The sequence below is a fragment of the Mustela putorius genome, unplaced genomic scaffold, assembly GCF_011764305.1.
Source record: "Mustela putorius furo isolate JIRA1106 unplaced genomic scaffold, ASM1176430v1.1 tig00003962_pilon_pilon_pilon, whole genome shotgun sequence".
NCBI classification, from domain to species: domain Eukaryota; kingdom Metazoa; phylum Chordata; class Mammalia; order Carnivora; family Mustelidae; genus Mustela; species Mustela putorius.
Window position 1 is genome coordinate 2,985,960 of NW_025422106.1, and position 19,607 is coordinate 3,005,566.

At 54.2% G+C, this 19,607-nt stretch overlaps 1 protein-coding gene and 1 long non-coding RNA gene across 2 annotated transcripts in view; both read left to right on the forward strand.

Moving 5' to 3' along the window:
- Positions 1–3,682: 3,682 nt before the first annotated feature.
- LOC123389178 lies at positions 3,683–7,176 on the forward strand. Its single transcript, XR_006603747.1, has 2 exons — positions 3,683–3,790; positions 5,313–7,176. It is a non-coding gene; the product is annotated as an uncharacterized LOC123389178 (long non-coding RNA).
- Positions 7,177–13,106: 5,930 nt separating this feature from the next.
- LOC101684655 (calcium-binding protein P-like) overlaps positions 13,107–19,607 on the forward strand; it is a 53,455-nt gene continuing 46,954 nt past the window's right edge. The window contains exons 1-3 of the mRNA XM_045070292.1: positions 13,107–13,121; positions 14,808–14,978; positions 15,133–15,420. Coding sequence (XP_044926227.1) covers positions 13,107–13,121; positions 14,808–14,978; positions 15,133–15,420 — 474 coding nt within the window. The remainder of the gene's footprint in view (positions 13,122–14,807; positions 14,979–15,132; positions 15,421–19,607) is intronic.

Genomic DNA, 19,607 nt, shown 5'->3' on the forward strand with positions numbered 1-19,607 from the left:
TCCCGGGCATTGGTGTCCTGATAGATTTCCAAATACCGAACTGGGTCCCCGTGTAGGCGGAGAGCCTGCAGGTCAGTCTCCGGACCGCCCGCCGTTTTCCCTCCTGTGAACTCGGGCTGGAGCTTTCAGATAGCTTTCAGATATTGGTATCTACTATGCGGCCCTGCGCTGGGACTCCCCTGGGGCCACCGGCTGGCTTCCTGGCTCATCTCCCAGCCGCTGCTGCTCCTCCAGCTTCTGCCCTGGGTATAGTCGTGTCTTGTGGTGTAGGCACACAGGGGGGCACAGCCCCTGGACAGACCGATTCTCCTCCGGTTGGGTCTAGGAGCAGGCTGGGGCGGGTTTTCTCAGCATTGTCGGGCCCTGGGCCCTCAACCGATAGGCTGTCCCCAGCCGTGTCCTTTTAACAAAAGCGAGGCCATTCTAATTTGAGGTTTTATCTTTTTGGCCACGTACCCTTCTGCCCTGCAGAAGGCTGCGGGATCACCTCCGTGCACGCACACATACAGACACACTCCCACACGCTTTTCTTTTCCAAATGAAGCCATCTCGTGTCATTACGTGTGAAATACGAGGGTGAAGCGCCATATTTCTTCACATTATGGCGATTTCAAAATGATTTTTTAAAGATCAATGCCAGCGCCCAGCCGGCCCCCTCCTTTTCCGCCCCAGCTCTCCGAGGGCGACAGCCCAGCAGATCCGGAACCAAACAGCGTGAAGATCTGCTTTTTCCATGGGACCCAAGTGGGGAAACAAAAATCTGATGCAAATTCTTCTAAGTAGCGGTTGGACGCTTAGGAAAGTCGAGGGAGCTCCCTGGACTCAACAGCGAGAAAGCTGAGCGCAGAGCGTATGAATCACAGTTAGGGTAAAGCACCTGTTCTCCATTTGCCAGACGTATGGAGTCTGCTGTTGGCTTTACCTGTAATAAATATATTCTTCAAAGAAAAAAAAAAACAAAAAACCTCTCCTGCCATAAATAATGGTGTTATGAAGCATGGCAGGCTGAGTATATGACTTTCTGTAGTATATAAATTAGGGCCCAAAAGGCCATGTGGACTGTGCGCAGGGCCTTTTTTATTTATAGAAAAGTCACAGCACTGGGCTGTTCTTAAGACCCAGGCTGTGCAGGTGCTGGACTCTGACTGCAGCCCTTCTGGTTCCCATTCCTGGCCCAGACCTGGATGCTGCCTCTTTTGCAATAAGAGAGATGCTGAGAGGGACACTGAGTTTAGGGAAGAAGTTAGAGAAAGATCATTTGGGCTCATGACTTGTGCCCTACAAGTGTGGAGAGTCCTAGCAGACGGGGATAGGATGGGGGGTGGGCTAAGTTTGTGAGTGGCTGTCTGTGTGGGGAGTTGCTCCTAAACCCTGGTGGCTCCCAGGTGCTGGGAAAGGAGGAGACCCAGGCCTCTTTTCTGAGACCAGAGCTTGGGCTTCGCTCATAAAACTGGAGGGTGGGGACAATTTCTCGAAATGACAGGTTTTGAGGTCTCAGTCCTCTCAGGAGCGGGAACTCTGGAGGGAAGACAGTGAGCAAACACACATGCCCTGGGCCCCCGCACCCCACCCAGCTCTCTTCCCTCCAGGTGGGGATGCAGACCATCAGGCAATACCCCCACCCTAGCCAGGCTTTCTAGAAAATACTGCTGTCCCAAATTGGAGCTCCATTCCAGCTCAGGGAAAGGGTTAAAGGGTCAGCTGGGAGGGAGCCCCCTGTTTGGGTGTTGTGAGGGTCTGTGGATGCTCTCAAAACCTCGTTTCCTCTCCCAAACAATGGTACCCACCGTGGAGGAGGGAGGCAAACAGGATTGCAGCCCCTGGAGTCCAGCTTCTAAAGATGCTGAATGGAGAGGTTGCTTGAGTAGGGGTTCACTTTGTCCAGAGAGCAAACTGCTCCCCACTTCCCACCCCGATCCTAAAGAGAAAGAAGGAAACTCTTGCCTTCCCTGGAAGCCTCTAGTCATTCCCAGCACAGGAGCCGCGCGCCTGAACACAGCTAGGGCCAGGAACTGGTGGCTCGGAGAAGGGAAGGCAGGGAAGAGCTGCGACCCTTGGCCACACTGGGGCCCAGAGCAGCCAAGAGCGAGGAGGAAGCCCGAGGTGGGGAGAGCAGAGGCCGACCCTGGCCAGGACCAGCCCAGCCGGTGAGTGCCTGTGCTATAGGGGCGGCTTTTGGAAAGAATCTTATCAATAGAAAAGGAGAAAATCTAGACAGAGGGAAGGATAAGAAAGAGAAGGAAAAACAAAAAGAAAGACAATAAATGGGGAAAGGGGGAAAGTTTGCTTTTAATGGATAAGCTAAGCTGAAATTTATGCATGTTGTATTTGAATAGATGTGTGTATCCTGTAGGTATATTTCAAATCGATATTTATTTATGAGGACCCGGTGTGCAAATGCACTGTGCTCTATGCTGTGTATAGACCATGTAATCAATAAATATGCCAGCTATAATACTGGACGTGCTTGGGCGTTCATATAGACGATCCAGGGGTGCATATGTGAACGCGTGTATAAACTGTGTGAATAATGTGGGTTTACAATTCTGTTCATATAAGAAGATCTATTACCCAAAAGCTGGTACATATGTTTTTTATAACAATCACACACCTACGGAAAAGACAAAAACTTGAGTATGTGTGTACTTGAATTTTGGCTATAAAACATTAGTTGATTAGGAAGCTTTGCTTGAAAATCTGTTGATTTGATATTCAAGCAAAATGTATGTTGTATCTGCAAACAAGCACATGTGACTTAAATCTGAATTCCTTTACAACTTTCTCCTAAAATATATCTCTGGAAGGTAAAGGAAATACCTCGAATTGGCCCAGGAGAGGGCATGAAATTTTGTGACTTTTTGGCCTGACCATGACATCCTTTACTGAGGATCTCACCCAAAACTGCAGGGACAGCGTATATCGTGGGACGCTTATTTCATGACAGTGATGGCCATATGAACCAAGGTACCCTTACTTGTGCACAAGTGTGTCCCTCACAAGTGTGAATCTGGCCAGTGGGCAAAGATGAGTGGACTGTGAAAGCCCTCAGGTGTCTGTGGGGGCCATACAAAGCTCTGCTGTCTCCAACGAAATCAGAAATGTCCCCACGCCTATGTCCCCAACTACCCGGAGATATTTCTTCTGACTCAGAACCAGAGTCCAGACCCACTCTGGTGAAGAAAGAGGTTCAGGGATGCTTCCTCAGGAGTGGGTGGGGGGAAGAAAACAAGGTCCCCAGAACCTTCAGCCTTTATCCAAAACAGCCTCTAAAATGGATCACATCGAATCTACACCCATGGGTTCAAATCTCAGTGCTTCCAAACCCTCCACTCGGGGGTTTTAATTGTAAAGTAAACGAAATCTCCTGCCAGATCTCCCCCACCCTACCAGGATGTCAGTGGTAAAAGGAGGAACGGAGAGGTCAGCAGCCCAAACCGACCTCGGGAATCTTCTTACCAACTCTCAGCCATCAGGGACAGGGAAGGCGGTGGGGGTGGCTGGCTCTTTGGGAGGGGGCATCCAGGAGGCCAAACGGGGCGGGCGGCAGCGGGGCGGAAAGGAGCTGAGCAGGTAGAAGGTTATTACGGAATTGCTTCCATAAAACCTGTGGCTGTTGTAAAACTCTCTGCTTTCCAAAGACTTTATTTCCTCTTTTCTCTCTAACATCCCCCTTTTTTCTTTTTACAGCACTGTTCCTGGGAGGGGTTGGCCAAGAGACGCCAGGGATGGAAGACAGGCTCCAGGCCCCGGGTGGCTGTGCAGGTTTGTGAGAGGCCCAGAGAGAAGTAAGGTAAGGGAGTATGACACTCGAGACCACTTTCACCCAGGATGGAGGACAAGAAAATGTCAAGGAACAGCATTGTTGGCCTTTGCCTGCTGACAGTGGATTGTAGGCTACATTTCTTCCAGGGCTGGGGGTGGGTCTCCCAAGGACCCTTCCACTCCCAGCAGATGCCCCTTGTTCAGAGACAACCCCCGCCCCCCTTCATGTCAGTTTGGCGCCGGAGCCCCATCCGGTTGGGCCTCTTTCCCAGCCCCTTTCTACATACATTTCCTCTGCCTCAAGCAGGGGGGAAAAGTTTGGGAACAAAAGTTAGCTTATGCTTGGACCGTCCCCCTCCTTCCGCCAGTACTTCCAGTTTTTCCTTTCCTGGGCAGAGAGCCAGCAGCCTGGAATGGGTTGGGGTCAAAGAGGGTATCAGAGCTGTGCCCCTGCCCCGCCCTCCTGTTCCATCTCCCATCAGTCCATCAGTCTGGAATGAAGCCCAACAACCTGGGCTCCCCTTTAGCCCGCAAGCCAGGCCCCTCAGCCAGTGGGTGGCCCTTTGGACCTAGGTAAACCTGCAGCCCAGCCCCAGGGTCTATGGGGAAGCCTTGGCCACTTTGTGGGGAAGGAGCTGAGGGATTGGGAAAGGTAAGGCTTTTTCTGACTCATCTTTGCCCCACTAGGGGGCCCTAGGAAAGACCCTGGAGGCCCACAGGGTGAGGCTACATGGGATCCTGATATTTTCCTTTCAGAATGGGACATACTGAGCCCTTTCCAAGGACCGCAAGTTTCCTGTTGAAGTCGAGTCCTGTCCCCCCTCCAAGGGTCACAAAGACCTCAAAGGCTGCCACCCCCCACCCCGTTTCTCCTGAAATCAAGCATTTGTCAAGTTGGGGAGACTTACTCTGGAGACTCTAAATGTAGAAAGGAGCCCAAGATCCCAAGGCAGAAAGTTTGAAACCCCAAACTACCATCCTTTGGCTCTGGGGAACAGCCCAGCAAGGTGCCTCTGGCATGTGGAATGCTCCCCCGCCCCTTTCCTTCCCAAGGCACACTTAAAACATACGGAAGTGGAAAGACACCCTAGAAACTTCCCAGATCTCTCCTCTGGGGAACACCCTCACTGCTTCTGGGTGCGGGACCTCAAACCTCGTCACCATTTTGCAAGGGTGACACGTCAGCCCTAAGGCTGCTTCCCTACCCAGCTCCCCACTCCTCCAGCTAAGCGAGGAGCAGTAACTGCCGTGAGTCGGGTGGTTTAATGTCGTTGTGTTCAGAAATCCAGGCCCAACAACATGAAACTACCTAATTCACTCAGCAGTTCCAGTTCACGCTCCAGGTCAAGGGCTCCCTGAGGCAGCCCCCCCACAGCCATTTTGTGTGCCCAAGCAGCTGGCCAGCTAACTCCGTTTTCCTCCACGACTTCCCCAGCAGAACCCGGTTCTAGTAAACAACATGTCCAAAGAGCTGGAGGCAGAACTCCAGGAAAAACCATTCCGGAGCTGGGCCTGGCAGCTCAGATCCCAGGGACTTTTCTCTCTTCCAGGAGCCCTGGTGGATGGGGACCCTGGGCCCAGCGCCAGACCTGGGCAAGGCCTCACTGATACACCTGCCCGGTCACCGCCTCTCCGCCTCCCTCTCTGCAGCTACAGGTCTCCACAGATAAGATTTCTCACCTTGGAATTGTTATCAAGGGGCGTCTACACTCGCCGGCGGGCTAGTGCCTGTATTCCAGGGTCACTCAGGGCAGCTCTGAGAGGCCAAAGCCCTGCTTTGAGCCTGCAGTCGAGACAGTGGAGGGGAGTGCTGAGAAAGTGGCTGCAGGAGACATAGACGGAAAAGCAGAGTGTGAGAAAGTACCAGGAACACTAGGGAGCCAACAGAAGAGTATGACTGGCACAGGAAGCGGGTTGACCTGAAGAGTCGCTGCGAAGTCACCCTGCCAGAAACATCCTGGGGGTGCCCCCTGGCTCCGCAGAGGCTGAGCTGCCCCAGGTAAGACTGTCCATTCCGAATTCATAAACGAACCTGAGAGGCTGAGGACTCCGACTGGGACGCAGAGAACAAGTTTGTATCTTCCTTTCCTGGCCTTCATTCAGCCTGGGCCCTTCGCTCCCCGCCCCCACCGATGTCCCCCTCCAGCCACCTCTCCCCCTCCAGACACCCACAGCGTCGCAGGTGCTCACGCACACGCCCCACAGCCCAGGCGGCGGAGGCGGACTCACCTGGGTGGCGGCGGCGGCTGCGGCGGTGCCGGGCGGGAGCGGCCGTCGGAAGGTGCGGAAGGTGCGGAGCCAGCGGCCTGTCCCCGTCCGGGACCCGGCTCCCTCCCGCCCCGGCCCCGGAGGCGAGGGTCCGAGTGGCCACGTGTCCGGCGGGGAAGTCCGAGGGAGCGAGGGAGTCTGCCTGGCCGCCCGCTCCCCCTCCCGGGTATAAATCTTGGGGACCGGAAATACAATAAAACTTCACCGTGTTGATGAACTTCAAATGGTTTACATCCCCTCACGTCCTGAAAAGAAAGACGGCCGGGGGCGGGTTAAAAGGAAGGGGAAACAAATTTACGAGCCGCAGAAGCAGCCGCCTCGGCCCCTTTTCTTTCGCCCGAGAGCGGACTGCGTCCGCGTGGAGAGAAGCAGCCTCGGCTGCCGGCCCCCGGGACTTTGCCTCGGCCGCGCCCGCCGCCAGGGCCTCTTCTGTCGCACGAGTCGCCCGCGCGGCGGCCAGGACTGGAAGCCACCGCCCGGGCCCACCGAGCACCGAGCCCCGCGCGCGGCCTCCGCTCGGCTCCCCCGGGCTCTTCGCTGCGGCGGAGTTAGACGCCCCGTCCTTCCTCGCTGCGGCCGGGGCTCTGCCCACCACGCCCTGTGGCCTCGGGTTTCGCATCTTTCCGCTGAAAGCGGGGTTTTTTTTTTTTTTTTTTCTTTTCTTCTTCTTCCTTTTTTTTTTCCCCCTGTTTTTTCTTTTTTCCTCTCTAGCCGCCCGACCTTGGCCGGGCCCCACCCCGGTATAGCCAGGTACTTGCTTGAAGGGGAAAAAGGCTCAGAAGGCCTGAAGGGGCTGAGCCGGGCAAGGGCTCCCAGGGGAGAAACCGAGAGGCCGGTCCCGGGCCGGAGTGGAGGTGACGGCCAGCGCTGAGAAGCGTCCAGATTGGCTTCTGCCGGGCTCTGCCACCGGCTGCTGTCCGGCTCCTTCAAAGCCTCCAAGTCAAACAGAAACAACCACCACCTGCACCTCCACTGCCCTCTCCAAAGTTCTCTTCTGCCCCGGACCGTTTGTTGTTGTTGCTGTGGGTCTGTCTCTGTAGTTGTTTTGGTTTTTTGTTTTTGTTTTACCAAACTTTGTGGAATCCGGATTTGGAATCGCCATCAGGCCGTTGTGAATCAACACCAAGGAAAATCCCTTTTTCGCAACAGAGAGTGAAGTGTGTTGATTTCCTGCTCACTTTGTCTGCTGGGGGGGGGGGCAGTTAGGTGCACTTCTGGGCGGGAGAGCAAAGGAATTTTGATCGTGCCTCACAGTTATTCACCAAACAAAAATTACCAAGGATTCAGGTCCAAGAGGCGCTGGAGGGTTAAGATGAACAGTTCAGCCAGAGTTGGGGCGCCCCACTGAGCCCCAGCTGCGGGGGCCCAGGTGGGGGTCGGGCACACTGACCACCCCTCCTTCTCACAGACACACACAGGTGCGGCCCTGTGTCACCCGCCAGTTCCAGGCCCGCCCAACCTTCTTTCAAGGAAAGTCCCCAGGGCAATGCTGGGGACCTCTTTTTTAAAGTGATTTTTTAAATGGGGGTACCTGGTTGGCTCAGTCCATACAGCCTGTCGCTCTTGAGCTCAGGGTGGTGAGTTTGAGCCCCACATTGGGCAAAGGGTAACTTTTTTAAAAAGAAAGACAAATTTTAAAATAAAGTTATAAAAAAATGGAATGGGCGGGGAAAATACTACGGTCTGTGGTTCACAGATTTTTTTGAAAAGCAGTCTCACTCTGCCACAGCCAGGGCCGATGGGAGCAGTGCCCTCTGGCTCCTTCCTTGCACCCAGAAGGAGGAAGGGGGGAGCTTATTAACAGCTGGAGGTCCGGAAGCAGCTTGCTTCCATCCCTATATTCATATTCCAGGATTTGCATGAAGAGGCATCTCCAGCTCCCTCCTTATTATGTGCCGGAACTCCCTCATTTCACTCTTTTTCATGCTAGATTTTTATTAAAAATACTGTAATGGCAGCTACTGGCAGTCACCCCTCCTATGAGGATTTGCCTCTGGGAGCTGTTAGTGGTGGGTGGAGGGCTGGACTGAGGGGCTAGCAGTTTCCACACCCCTCCAGACTGTTTATTACCCACAACCTGCCCCACTCTAGAAGCCTGCAGTGGGGGCAGGCCCGTGTGCTAGTTCCCTGCCCATTGCTGACCTGGGTCCTATTACTCCCTAGACCGAGGAAAGGGGATTAAACCATTTTAGAGTCTTAGACGCTGGGAGATCTGAAGAGGCCACAGATGGATCTGTGCACACACAGATTTTGCATACACTTTTCAAGGGCTTTGTAGCCACCCCCTACCCCCATTCCCAGAACCCAGGCCATGGATTGTGGTTTAAAAAAATAAAACTCTCTATATGGGGCTGAACGGAGACCTCAAATGCCTTCCCATAGATGCCGGCCTGCCTTCTCATTCCATGGCTGCCCAGCCCCAAAGGAGTCAACTTTCCATATCCAACACAAACTTCACCCACCAACAGGGCCACTAGTGCAAGAGGTACGCTCCCAGATGCCATTCAGACTCCTGAGCTGATGGTCACACAGTGAGTAAAGGCCATGTAGGCACTGTTGCTTTTCACCCTCAGGTGTTTTCTGAATACTCTCCCCAAAGCTCCTCGATCTCCAAATTATTCAGAAAACTGAAAATGTAGACGAACACGCTGTATGACTTAGGGGCAACTTTTCCCTACTCTTGGGCCCCCTCGAAGATAAAGCTAGAGGTCTAGCTTGATTGGAAGGGACTGGGCATTGGATGGTGAGAGGAAGCAGGTATAGACACAGACGCAGAACTCGGGATCCTCAAAGAAACTGAAATCCAGACCCTCTTCCATTTAGAGTCACAAGGAGAATAAGTATTTCCGGGCCTTCTTCTTCCGTCTCTCTTCCTACGGTTCATCACGTTGGAGGGGTGGGTTTCGGAGTAGTCAGAGGTACCAGAAGCCGCATCCCTGAGACCCTGCCTGGATTATTTTGTCTCCTGATTTCTGGCTCCCACTGGGGAAGCAGGTCTGCGGCGGCTGGCGGGTGAGGCTGAGGCCGCGGCCGTCCTCTAGGCGGCGCCCTGGCGTTGCGTCCTCGCGCTGCTCTGGGTCCCGCGGCGAAGGGGCCGGTTCCTGCAGACGCACTGGGCTTGGCTTGGAGCTGGCCGCAGGCGCGTCGCATTTGGCGCCCTCTGCCAAGTAAGAGAAACGGTGAAACCAGTGAGGGCTGGGAAAGGAATCGGCAGCTAATCGCGGCTCCATCCGCTCCCCACCCCCTACACTCATTCCCGACTCTAGGGAGCCTTCCACAGCCCAATCTCCTTTGATCTCCCCAGGAGCCTGCTCAAGGGCAGCGCCAGAATCCTTAACCCCTCCCCCCAACTTGCAAACGGAGACGCTGGGGGCTGAAGAAGTGGTTAGCCCAAGATCACAGCAACTATTAAAATGGTGAGGTAGGGCTAGAGGACAGACATGCGCTGTACTCCAAATGGAATGTTCTTACGTGATGACGACCCCAGCAAAAACGTCATTCTCCGAAGCAAAACCCCTTCCCAGAAAAGCAGCCTTAGGGTGTTGTCTATTTTGGAAGTTTGGGGGGTTCTGGATTTAAGATTTGGGGGAGCACATAAGGGAAGTGGACGCGGATATAAAAGCATCTCAGCTAGGATTGGGAGCCGACAAGTGTGGCCCCCTCCCTTCCAGGATCTGGGCCCCTCCATGTTTATAACCTCCCTAGACGTGCCCGATGGAGGCATGGAGGGCAAATGCCTTAGACCCTCAAAGGCACGGATGAAAAACGACCCTACTGGACTGGGATATTGTGAGGTTTGAACACTTTGTCAGAGGCCCTGATGACTAAGAGAAGGTGTCGGATACACGACTGCCCCCTAAACCCAAAGGAGAAAGGCCTTTAGCGCAGACAGTTGGGTCACTCTCCTTGGTTCAAATGGCCTGTCGAATTACAGGAAAAGGAAGCCATATTGCAGATGGGAAAAAGAAGCCTAGTTCGGGATCTCATCCCTGAGTCTAAGCTCAGAGATGCCCCAAACCTGAGGAGCACGGTGTAGGAGAAACCGGGGTCCCTCTTCTTCTGACAAGGCAGAGACGCCATTTTATACTGCGGGGCCTTCTTGGAGACATCTCTCCAAAGTTACTCTTAGGAGACAGGTCCCCTGCGAGAAGGGAAGGGAAGAAGAGGGGCTGTGGGGGCGGCCGGTGGGGGGGGCGGGGCAGCAAAGGGCACACGCCCACCGCGCGAAAGGCTAGGGGCGCAGCGCTGGTCCACGTCCACTGCCCCTCGAGACGCGCCTTTCCCGCGGGGCAGGGGCTCTCGTGGACGCCTAATTACCGAGAGCACATCTGGAGCAGCTGCGCCCTAGCCGGCCTCGGGCACATTACTCCGCGCCAAACCCTATTTTCATTCCCGAGGCTGAATCGTAAAAGGCTCTAGAGGCAGGATAAATTCGGGTCTGCGTGTGTCAGCAGTCTTGTGTGTGTGTGTGCGCGCGCGGGCGCGCGCGAGTATGTGAGCGTCGGGGAGGCGTCTGTGCGTCTCAGTGTGATGGCCCAATCGATTCGTCAAAGTTAGGGGGAGAAATGGAGCAACATCAGGCGAATTCAACTGCGAACATACTGTCGGCCTCATTATCTGCCCATTTCAAGGGAAAGCATTTGGGGCTGGGAATTAGCCAGTTAATTGCATCACTTCTTTGTTCACTTTAGGGCAGGAGAAACTATCCGCTTTCTATTAAGACATTCCATATTTCAAAAACTTTAAGATCTTCTCATTGTCAATTTTCTTCATTTCCATCGGAGTCATACCACTCGAACGTTCAGATCTGCGGTTATCCCATCAACATTAGCACACACACTCGCACACGCACACACAGGCTTTATGCTGGGAAAAGTAACTCGGTTTTTGCAGCTGCAAAATCTCGGCGTCTTAACTCTTAGGGTTGTTGTAAGGATTAATTAATGTACAATGTGTCTAGGATTTAGCGCAATGCCCGGTGAACAGGGAGCATTTAGTAAATAATAACTATTAATAACAAGGAAGGGGGGAGGGAGAGGAGGGAAAGGGGGGGAGGAGGAAGCCTGCTTTGTTCTCAGAGACCTAGTCTAGGTTGGAGGGTACGTTCTCAGCCTGTATATGTATAATGTATTCTTTTGACTTAGAGCAATGTCCATAAAAGTGAGGCCCCTTGAACCCCTTGGCCTGTAACTACCTCTTCAATAAGAAACAGAGAATTGGGGCAATTATCTGGCTCATTTCAGGTTCAAACTCCCTTTAGCCTGAAATATCTGGATCTGGTGGGGGAAAGTCTGGGGAGTGGTGGCATATTCTCATGCAGCTTCTCAATGAGCCTTTCCCCTTTGCTGGAGTGAGCAGGATCCTGCCTTAGAGAATGGATACAAAAGAAATAGGGTGCCCAGAAAGCTGGAATTAAAGCAGAACATCTGAGAAATAATTCGGAATAAAACGAGGGCTTGCTTATCTCCTGGGCGTCAGGAGGCCCTCAAGTTCTCCATGCATCAGCCTCAGAGACTCCCCAAACAAATCATTAGACCTTTGCCTGGTGGGAACTCTTATTTCACATTCCAGAAACATCTGAGTGCCTACTCTGTGCCCGGCACTGGGCTAAGCTCTAGGGCTCCAGCAGGAGCTGCACTCCACCAGTTAGCAGTGCTGACTTGCAGCCAGTAAGAGGTCTCTGCCCCCAGAAACTAGTCCAGGGATCCGGGAAGGGGGAAGACCCTGCTGGGCAAGAACTTCTGGCCAATGACAGCACTGCCTTTCCAGGGCCAAAGTTCTGGTGCAGAGGAGGGGCCAGATGGTGTGAGGGCAGCCCCCTCCCATTGTCTGTCTGAAAGAGGCCAACTCCATGGTGGAGATGGCCTTCTGGGAGGGGGTGGGGGACACAGGGAATTGAGAAAGGGTGGAGAGATGGCTAGAGGCTCCTGACCCTCAGTCGGAAGTCCCAAGAACACCAATTAGCTTTTTTTTTTTTTTTTAATTAGTAAAGTAGGGAACAAATGGGCATATATTTCTTCTGCTCTGATTAGAAGTATTTAGGTCAGGTGTTCACAGCCTGAATTCTTCAGTTTAAGTTGTCCCAAGCAGAAAATTGTTTATTTTTTCTTTTTATTTGCAGGCAGGGGTTTGAATACTATTAGCCAGCCCTTGGCTTCCCGTTAGAGCCTACAACTGTGGTAGGTGGTGTTTGTATCAGCCCAGAGAGAGGCAACTAGCAATGGGTTGGGGTCTTTCTTTCCCCAAGTCACATTTGCTTGAAATGTGTAAATGACTGAGGACCAAGCAGGAGGGGTTGGGTGTGTGTGTGTGTGTGTTGGGAGGGTTGCAGTAAGCCAGATAATTAGCTGGTCCCTTAATCTGACTGAACATAGTCCTAGAAGAAGGAAGTCTGTTCACTTCCCAGACCCCAATGAAATCTGACTTTTTTTCCGGGTGATCTTGGTCAAGTCACAGGAGTGGGGAGGAGGCCAGAAAGCTGATACTAGGCTGTGGACAAAGAGTTTAAAAAAACCACAACAACACATGTGCTGGGTGAGATGAGAAAGTCTCCCAGTCTTGTCAGGGGCTACCTGATATGTTTGGCTCCTACTAAGAAACTTACAGAAATGTTCGGGAGCAAGTTTGCCCCCTCTTAACCCCGAGTTCAGTACCCCCACCGCTAAGCTCTCAGCTCCATGAGTAGCTGGGGTCTCTGAGGAAATGGAATTAGATTGTTAAGTAGATTAACAAGGGACACAAAAGAACATTTCCCTGCCTGATCCCTATTTGTTTGGCTCACAAACAGCATCATGTGGGGGACTGTCACCAGATAGCCTTCCCTTCCCAGGAGTTTCAGTACTTTTTTTTTTTTTTTTAATTTCCTGGGTGGCTGCCCAAGTCTCACTTCCTTCCAGCATCTGGTCCCACCCTGGACCACTCCATGGTCAGTTTCCCCCAGCAAAGCTCTTCCCACTTTCTGGATCCCCCGTCAGGGAAAGAAAAGAAAGAATGACACCCCCCACCACCACCACTGGGAACCTAGACCCTAGGGTAGTGGCTGGGAGAGGAACATTGCTACATATATGTTTTTAACGATGAAGGTCTACCTGGTAAACACCAAGATATCAGCTATGGGAGAAAATAAAAGCAAAGACCTATATTAACTAACCATATTTGGTCTCAGCATTTTCCAGAAACCTACTTCTTTGATCAATCCAAATAGGAGTTCTTAACCTGAGGTCCAAGGATACTGATCCTCTGAAATTGTGGGATTTGGTGGGCACTATATAAGTACTCCCCCCTCCCCCTGCCCCAGGAAGGAACCAAAAGTTTTCATCAGATTTTAAAGCATCATTGTGTGAACCCAAAAATGTTAAGAACCTTTCATCCACCATATACATACAAATACCTCAAATGAGATGCAGAGGGAGACAGTGAAATAGATTTGGGTACCTGATGGGAAAAATTAAAAGAGAGGATGAACAATTGTAAGTGTATCACAAGGTCAGGAGTATAGTGTTACCTGGCCTGCCCGGGAACAACGAACAACGGGCACCTGCTGACAGGTGCTGAGGACCCTAGGACTGAGACAGATGGCCCACAAGCCCGACCTGACCTCCTTGCGCCCTTGCCCCCCACAGAGGAGGAGTGAGCAGAGTCTCTGGGTCTCTATTCTAAATGCTATGGAGCTTTTCTCGACTGGGGCTTGGATCTTCTCCAGCCATTTGTGGCCTTGATCCGAGTTGGTCCATACCGAAAAGAAGCTGAAAGTTTCAGCATCCGTTTTCCCCTCGGGAAGGCCCTTGCTCCTGGGGGGGACGTGCTGTGGATACCTCCCCGGATCTCTAGCTCCCCCAGTCCCAGCCAAGGCTGAGGGGCCCTGTCTGTGACCCCGGGGAGCCTAGACCGCCAGCCAGGCCGCTCTTCATGACCTTAAAGTTCTCTTGGCCTCGGGTTGGGCGCTGAAAGGGGAGCGAGAGATAGCTGAACAGGTAGACAGAAGCAGACACAAAGAACGGGGCCCTTGAAAGCAACCAGAGAGAATGACAAAGAGGGAACCGAAACCGTCAGAGGGGAGCTGGGAGCCGGAGCGCGGGGGCAGGTGGGGCAGGCAAAACCCGCGTGCGGAGAAGGGTCCACAGGGGCCGCGGAGGCAGCCAGGCGCGTCTCCTTTCCGCTTCTCTACCGGGAGGTTAATGACTTCGTCAGCGCCCCCTCGTTCCAAACTGCCCATTTATGACTCCTCGGTCTCCTTAAGGCTCTCCAATTAATTAGTCGGTTCGGGAGGCTAGAGGTGGACCTGGCGGGGTACCGCTAGATCGTTTGTTCATTGTGGGGAGGAAGGGCTCATCCAGGAGGGGAAATCCAGGGCCGGGAAATGGGGGCAAGTGGTGCAGGCGCCAGAGGCCGGAGGGAAGCTAATGTTTTCGCGCGCGGAGTAGCCGAGCCTAGGACCCACTCGCCCCCGGAGCAGAACCGCCGCATGAGGCTCCCTGGGAAAGGGCGCCCCGCCCCGCCCCGCCCCAGCCTCTGCAGGTCTTGGCGCGCCGAGATCCCGCTTGGGGCGAGGCGCTGGGTCAGCGTTCACAGCCGCTCCCCGCGCCGCCCGGGGCTGGACGGAGCCCCCCAGCCCATCCTCTCCTCCGGAAGACGGCAGAGGCCGTGAGTCTACCAGCCCTTGGCGTTGCGGCGTCCGAGGGGGCACCCGCGGAACTGCGACCTCCCTTCGCCCCCTTTATTGCCGCTTCCGGACGCCTGGGAGGATTTGAAAGCCTCCTTTCGAATCCCTCCTCCAGGTTCCCGCCTCAGGGGGCCCAGGGGCTCCGAGCCAGGCCCCGCCAGGCTTCCTGATTCCACCCCTGCCGCGCCCGCCTGCAGCTGGGCGGGCGGGTGGCGGCGGCGGCTGGGGGCGCGCGGAGTCTCTGCGGCTACTACGGCCCGCCGCCTTCCGGCCAGGCGACCTCCCGGTCCTCCTGCCCGCAGCGGGGAGGCAGTAGCTCAGCCAGAGCTGGGACTTTGGCTCCGCGCCCCGTCGAGACGTGATCCCCCACGGAGCGCTGCGGAGCGCGTATGCCGTCGGGGACGGCTGCGCTGGCCCGGGAGCGAGGGAACCCTGCATAGGACTTGGGGACGTTCCGCGCAGTTCCAAGCGTGTCTGGATTTGGGGACAGAGGGGCGCATCAGTCTCAAACCCCTTGCGCGGAGGGGCGACCGTTCCGATCCCCAGGAGACCTGGTCCCACGGCAGAGGGCAGTGACGCAGTTTCTCCCGGCGGCTGCTGCAGGAGTCGCAAGGCAGGGACAGCTCAGACCGCAGGAGGAGCGGCGGGGGGGAAAGGTTGCTGCGAGGAGCTTCACCTCCGAGCCCAGGAGGCCCCCGGGACCAAGGAGCGCACGGGCTGAGAAAGAGGTAAGGGGCTTAACGAATAGAAATTTGGCTCCTCTCCCTTTTTTATTGTTTTAAAGGATGAAGTCTCTGGGTATTGACTTTTCTCGCCATAAAAGAGTTTTGGGCAATCTGATTACTCCTGGCAGGTCAGGGCCGAGGCGCGGGGGCCTTGGCCATAGTTAAAGGGGGGTTAAAAAAAAAAAAAAAAGGTTGGATAGTGAAGGCTCAGTGAAGGCTCAGGAGTTCATGGTTGTTTTTCTCATTATGATTAGTTAATAGCCAGGTTATTTTGGACTAAGCCCTCACTTCCACTCCAGCCAAGATTCAGCCTTGAACAGCTGCTGAGGGTTCTTCAAAAGCAAAGGGCTGAGAAGGGGGCAACACAGAGCGGGGGCCCCAATCCCATGGGCGATGGGATAGGGATGGGGAAGCTCTGGCCTTCATTATTTCTGCAAGACAAAGGCTGTTCTTCCTATAACTGGGGCTGAGGAAGGGGAGGAAGGGAGGTAGGGCGAGGATGGAAAGTTGGCTGAGGGTCGCCACTCCAGCATCTTGCTGAAGAAGAAGGAGTTGAGGTTTGGGCAACTTTTCAGGCCCCAGGTGGCTTTTGCCCCTTGCTTTACAGACAGGGGTGGGGAGAGGAGAGAACCTGGGAGCTTCTGCAGGTGGAGCTCAACCTGGTAAGCACTGAGATATCAGTTCAAGGTGGGGGAGGGGAAACCCACATGAGAGACCATATTTGGTCTCAACATTTTCCGGGCACAGACTCCTCTGATCTATCCAAATAGCCGTTCTTAACCTGATATTCCAAGAGTCTGACATCCTTGAAATGGTGGGATTTCATGGCTCTCCAAGAAGGCCCTAGTCATCTTCTGAGAAGCTCTGGGAGGGGAAGGAAGCAAGGGGAGATGGGGAAAGGAGGAGGAAGGCCACAGACCTTTCAGTCTAGCTACCTAGAGACTGAGCTCTGAACCCCCAAATCTGAAAGCTCAAACTGGCCCCAGGGGCACATTACCAAATTGAAGAGTGGAAAATTGCAAGTCAACCAAGGAGAAAAATTTTCTGTTAAGATGGGTCTGGATGTTTAAGCAGATTACAGATCTGGGTATTTTCAGGGATTTCTGTCCCCCCTTTCAGCTGTTCCAGATTTTTGAGTGAGCTCTAGGGCCTGTGGGGCAGCCAGGCAGGAGAGGGACCTAGACCTCCAGTCCCCGGATCTCACCTCCACCTTGTGAACAGCCCAGGGTCCTCTGCTGGCCAGGTCAGGGCCAAACCTGCCCTCACTGAGCCCCAGTTGGTGGCAGGCCTTGCCTCACCCCCCCTCCGCCCTGAGGACTCATTTCTCTATAAGCCCAGACCTCTGCCCAGACTGCACATTCCCTCCACATCAGGCCACTCAAACAACAGAGCATTTTTTCTCCTTCCTGTTTTTGAAAATTGCATTAGTCTCAAATCCTTAGTTCCGCTTAAGGAAGACGTGCCATTGGATTCTTGGGGTGTGAGGGACCCTGGAATCAAACAACCTCTAGGCATTGGACAGCAGTTGCTACTCTGATGACTTAGCACCTCCAATCACAGTTCTCAGTGCCGCCTGGATGGGTCACACATTCCCTCCTTTCCCTCTCCGTCCGTTCCCTCCAAGCCCAGAAAAGTTCTGCACTTTCCGTCTTTCTGTGTCTGGAGAGAAAGAGAGGACAAAACCCAAGAGGCAGAGAACAAGCAATGAGGGAGGGAAATAATTCCAGCAGGTTAAAAGAATCTACCTCTCTTTCTAAACCAACTGCATCTGAAACCTGCTGTTTGTTTTAATCAGGCCAGGAGGAGAAGTTGGAGGCAGGACGGGTCGGGGACTAAGTTCCCAGCATAACAGATGCTTCACTTATGGGGTCAGTGGTTTCTGAGGCGGTGAGAAGTCAAAACTCTCCTGAGCCTCCCAAAGTGTAGTGTGGAAAAATGAGGGGCTCTCCTTCCAGGCTTTGGAGCTTTCCCACAGGACCTTGCCCAGGGTTTGTAAAGCCTTTCCTTGCATTGCTTCTGGGGCAGTGTGCATACCTGTATGTGCGTGTTGGGGTGGTGGTTCTAAGCCACGGCAGAGGACAGACAACTCACCACCTGGGGGAATCTGGTGATATGGTCCGGAGTGGAAAGGGGTTTCATCCCTTCTGGGCTGGGGGGGGGGGTGAGGAGGCCTCTCCGGATTTAAAGCCAAGCGCTCCAGATTCTAGGGAAAAGGAAAAGCTGCAGCTCCAAAGAGGGATTTGCGGGGAAGATCAGGTGAGGAAAAGCCTCAGTCTCTCTCCCTCCAAGAATCAGAGAAATACACTGAGAAATGTGAACTTTCAGTCAGGGAACACCTCCTTTCCATTATGGGTCATTGTGTTTATACAGATACTGGAAAGTACAGTTCTGTGCTGTATGTTTCCACATTTAGCATATCTGGAATTTGTGAAATTGACCACGCATTGATCTAATTTGGAAGATGGGAGTATACAGGTATACATGTGAATTTCCTGCCAGCAACCCTTATTATTGAGCACAATTGGGAGCATATAATTTCCTGTCTCTCTTGCATGTTTTTACCAATCCTCAATCTTTACATGGTGTTTAAATACTGGGAGAGGCACAGCTGCCATGATACAGGAGTTCCCCACTGATTCCTGAGGTTTACTAATTCCTCAGAGACCCCACGATACTGCATAACCCTTTATGCTTACTTCTGTCTACATGCTTTTCAACAGCACTTATGGACCCTGAATTAGTCTACAGATTGAGGTCCTTTCTCTGCCTTCTGCCCCTTACCACAAACAACAGGCGCCTCTACAAAAAATGCACAAGCATCATTTTTGTGAGTGTGAGTTTCAAGTAAGATGGCGGCGCCAGACATCAGTCCAGATTCGGATTCAAGCTTTCCCAGGCAGGAGGCCACACTGGCCCCAGTACAATCCAGATGGCAAGGAAACCTGGGTCCCCTTGCAGCAGCGGAAAAACAGCCAAAGGCAAGAGACCGCTCCAACCATTCTCCATCCCTTCCAGGGGACTTCTAGAGAAAGAGCTGATTCTGCATCTGGGGGACCTGGTACTCCCGTCTGAACCCAGAGTTCCAGGCCAATTTCTAATTTCCATGGAGAAGGAATAACCGTTGTCCTTTTCCAAGCTACCCCCACCACGAGGCTGTTGGGGACAGTCGCCCCGGTCTCTCTGGCTGCATCCGCTGGGAATCCGGAGTTGCAAGCAGGGAGACCTGGTGTAGAGGGCCTGAGGCTGCCCGGGGACTCAGCACCCGGCTTTGGGGAGCGAGGGCTGCGGGGAAAGGGTGCGAGGCGAGTCTCTGCCCCTTACACACCTTCGCTTGGAGAGGGAGAGTCCAGTGCGAGAGGGGCAGGGGCGGGGAGGTCAAGGCGTTTAGGGGGGTGCCCTGGGGCCCCACCCGGGAAGCTGGGATTGCTCCGGAGCCCAAGGTTAACTGGCGGCCCGGGTAGCCCACGCCGGCCACGGCCGACCAGTCCTCAAAGCGCTGCAGGGGAACTGCCAGGCTGCCGGGCCCCAGAGGGGTCTTTCACGCCACCGCTTTGATCTGCATGGTCGCGGCCCCCAGCAGCGAGAGGCTGGGCGGGGAGTGTCTCACCTACCTCTCCGAACCGCGCCGTCTTCCACGCGTCTTCAGAGGCAGCAGGGACCCGGGGTTCTGCGCGCTCCAGAGCCTAAGGACGCAGGTGACGACGCCAGGGCCAAGGGCTCAGCCGCTGCGGGTTGCCGCCACCACCCCCCCCCCCAGCCCAGTGAGGCCTCTGGGCTCAGTGTCTAGGTCTGGGGCAGCGGCGCCGACAGCGGCGCTGGGGGCGCGAAGGTACTCGTGCGTCCTCAGTCCCCTTGGCGCCAGCGAGGGGGTGAGGGGGCGAGGACAGGGCCCAGGCGGCGGATTGGCGCGGGAGCCGCTTGTCCGCTCGGGCGGGGCTCCCGCCAATCTCACCTGCCCCCTTCCTGCTGCGCCGTCGGATGACCGCGCGGCGGCTCCAAGAGTTGGCCTTGCGCCCTCTGAAAGGCAGAGCCGAGGAAAGGCGCCGAGATGGCCGGCAGACAGAGACTCGTGTGTGTGTGTGTGTGTGTGTGTGTGTGTGTGTGTGTGTGTAAGAGAGAGAGAGAGAGAGAGAACGGACAAGAGAGAGGGAGATGCAGGGAACGCTTCCTAGAGAAGCCGTTAGATGCAG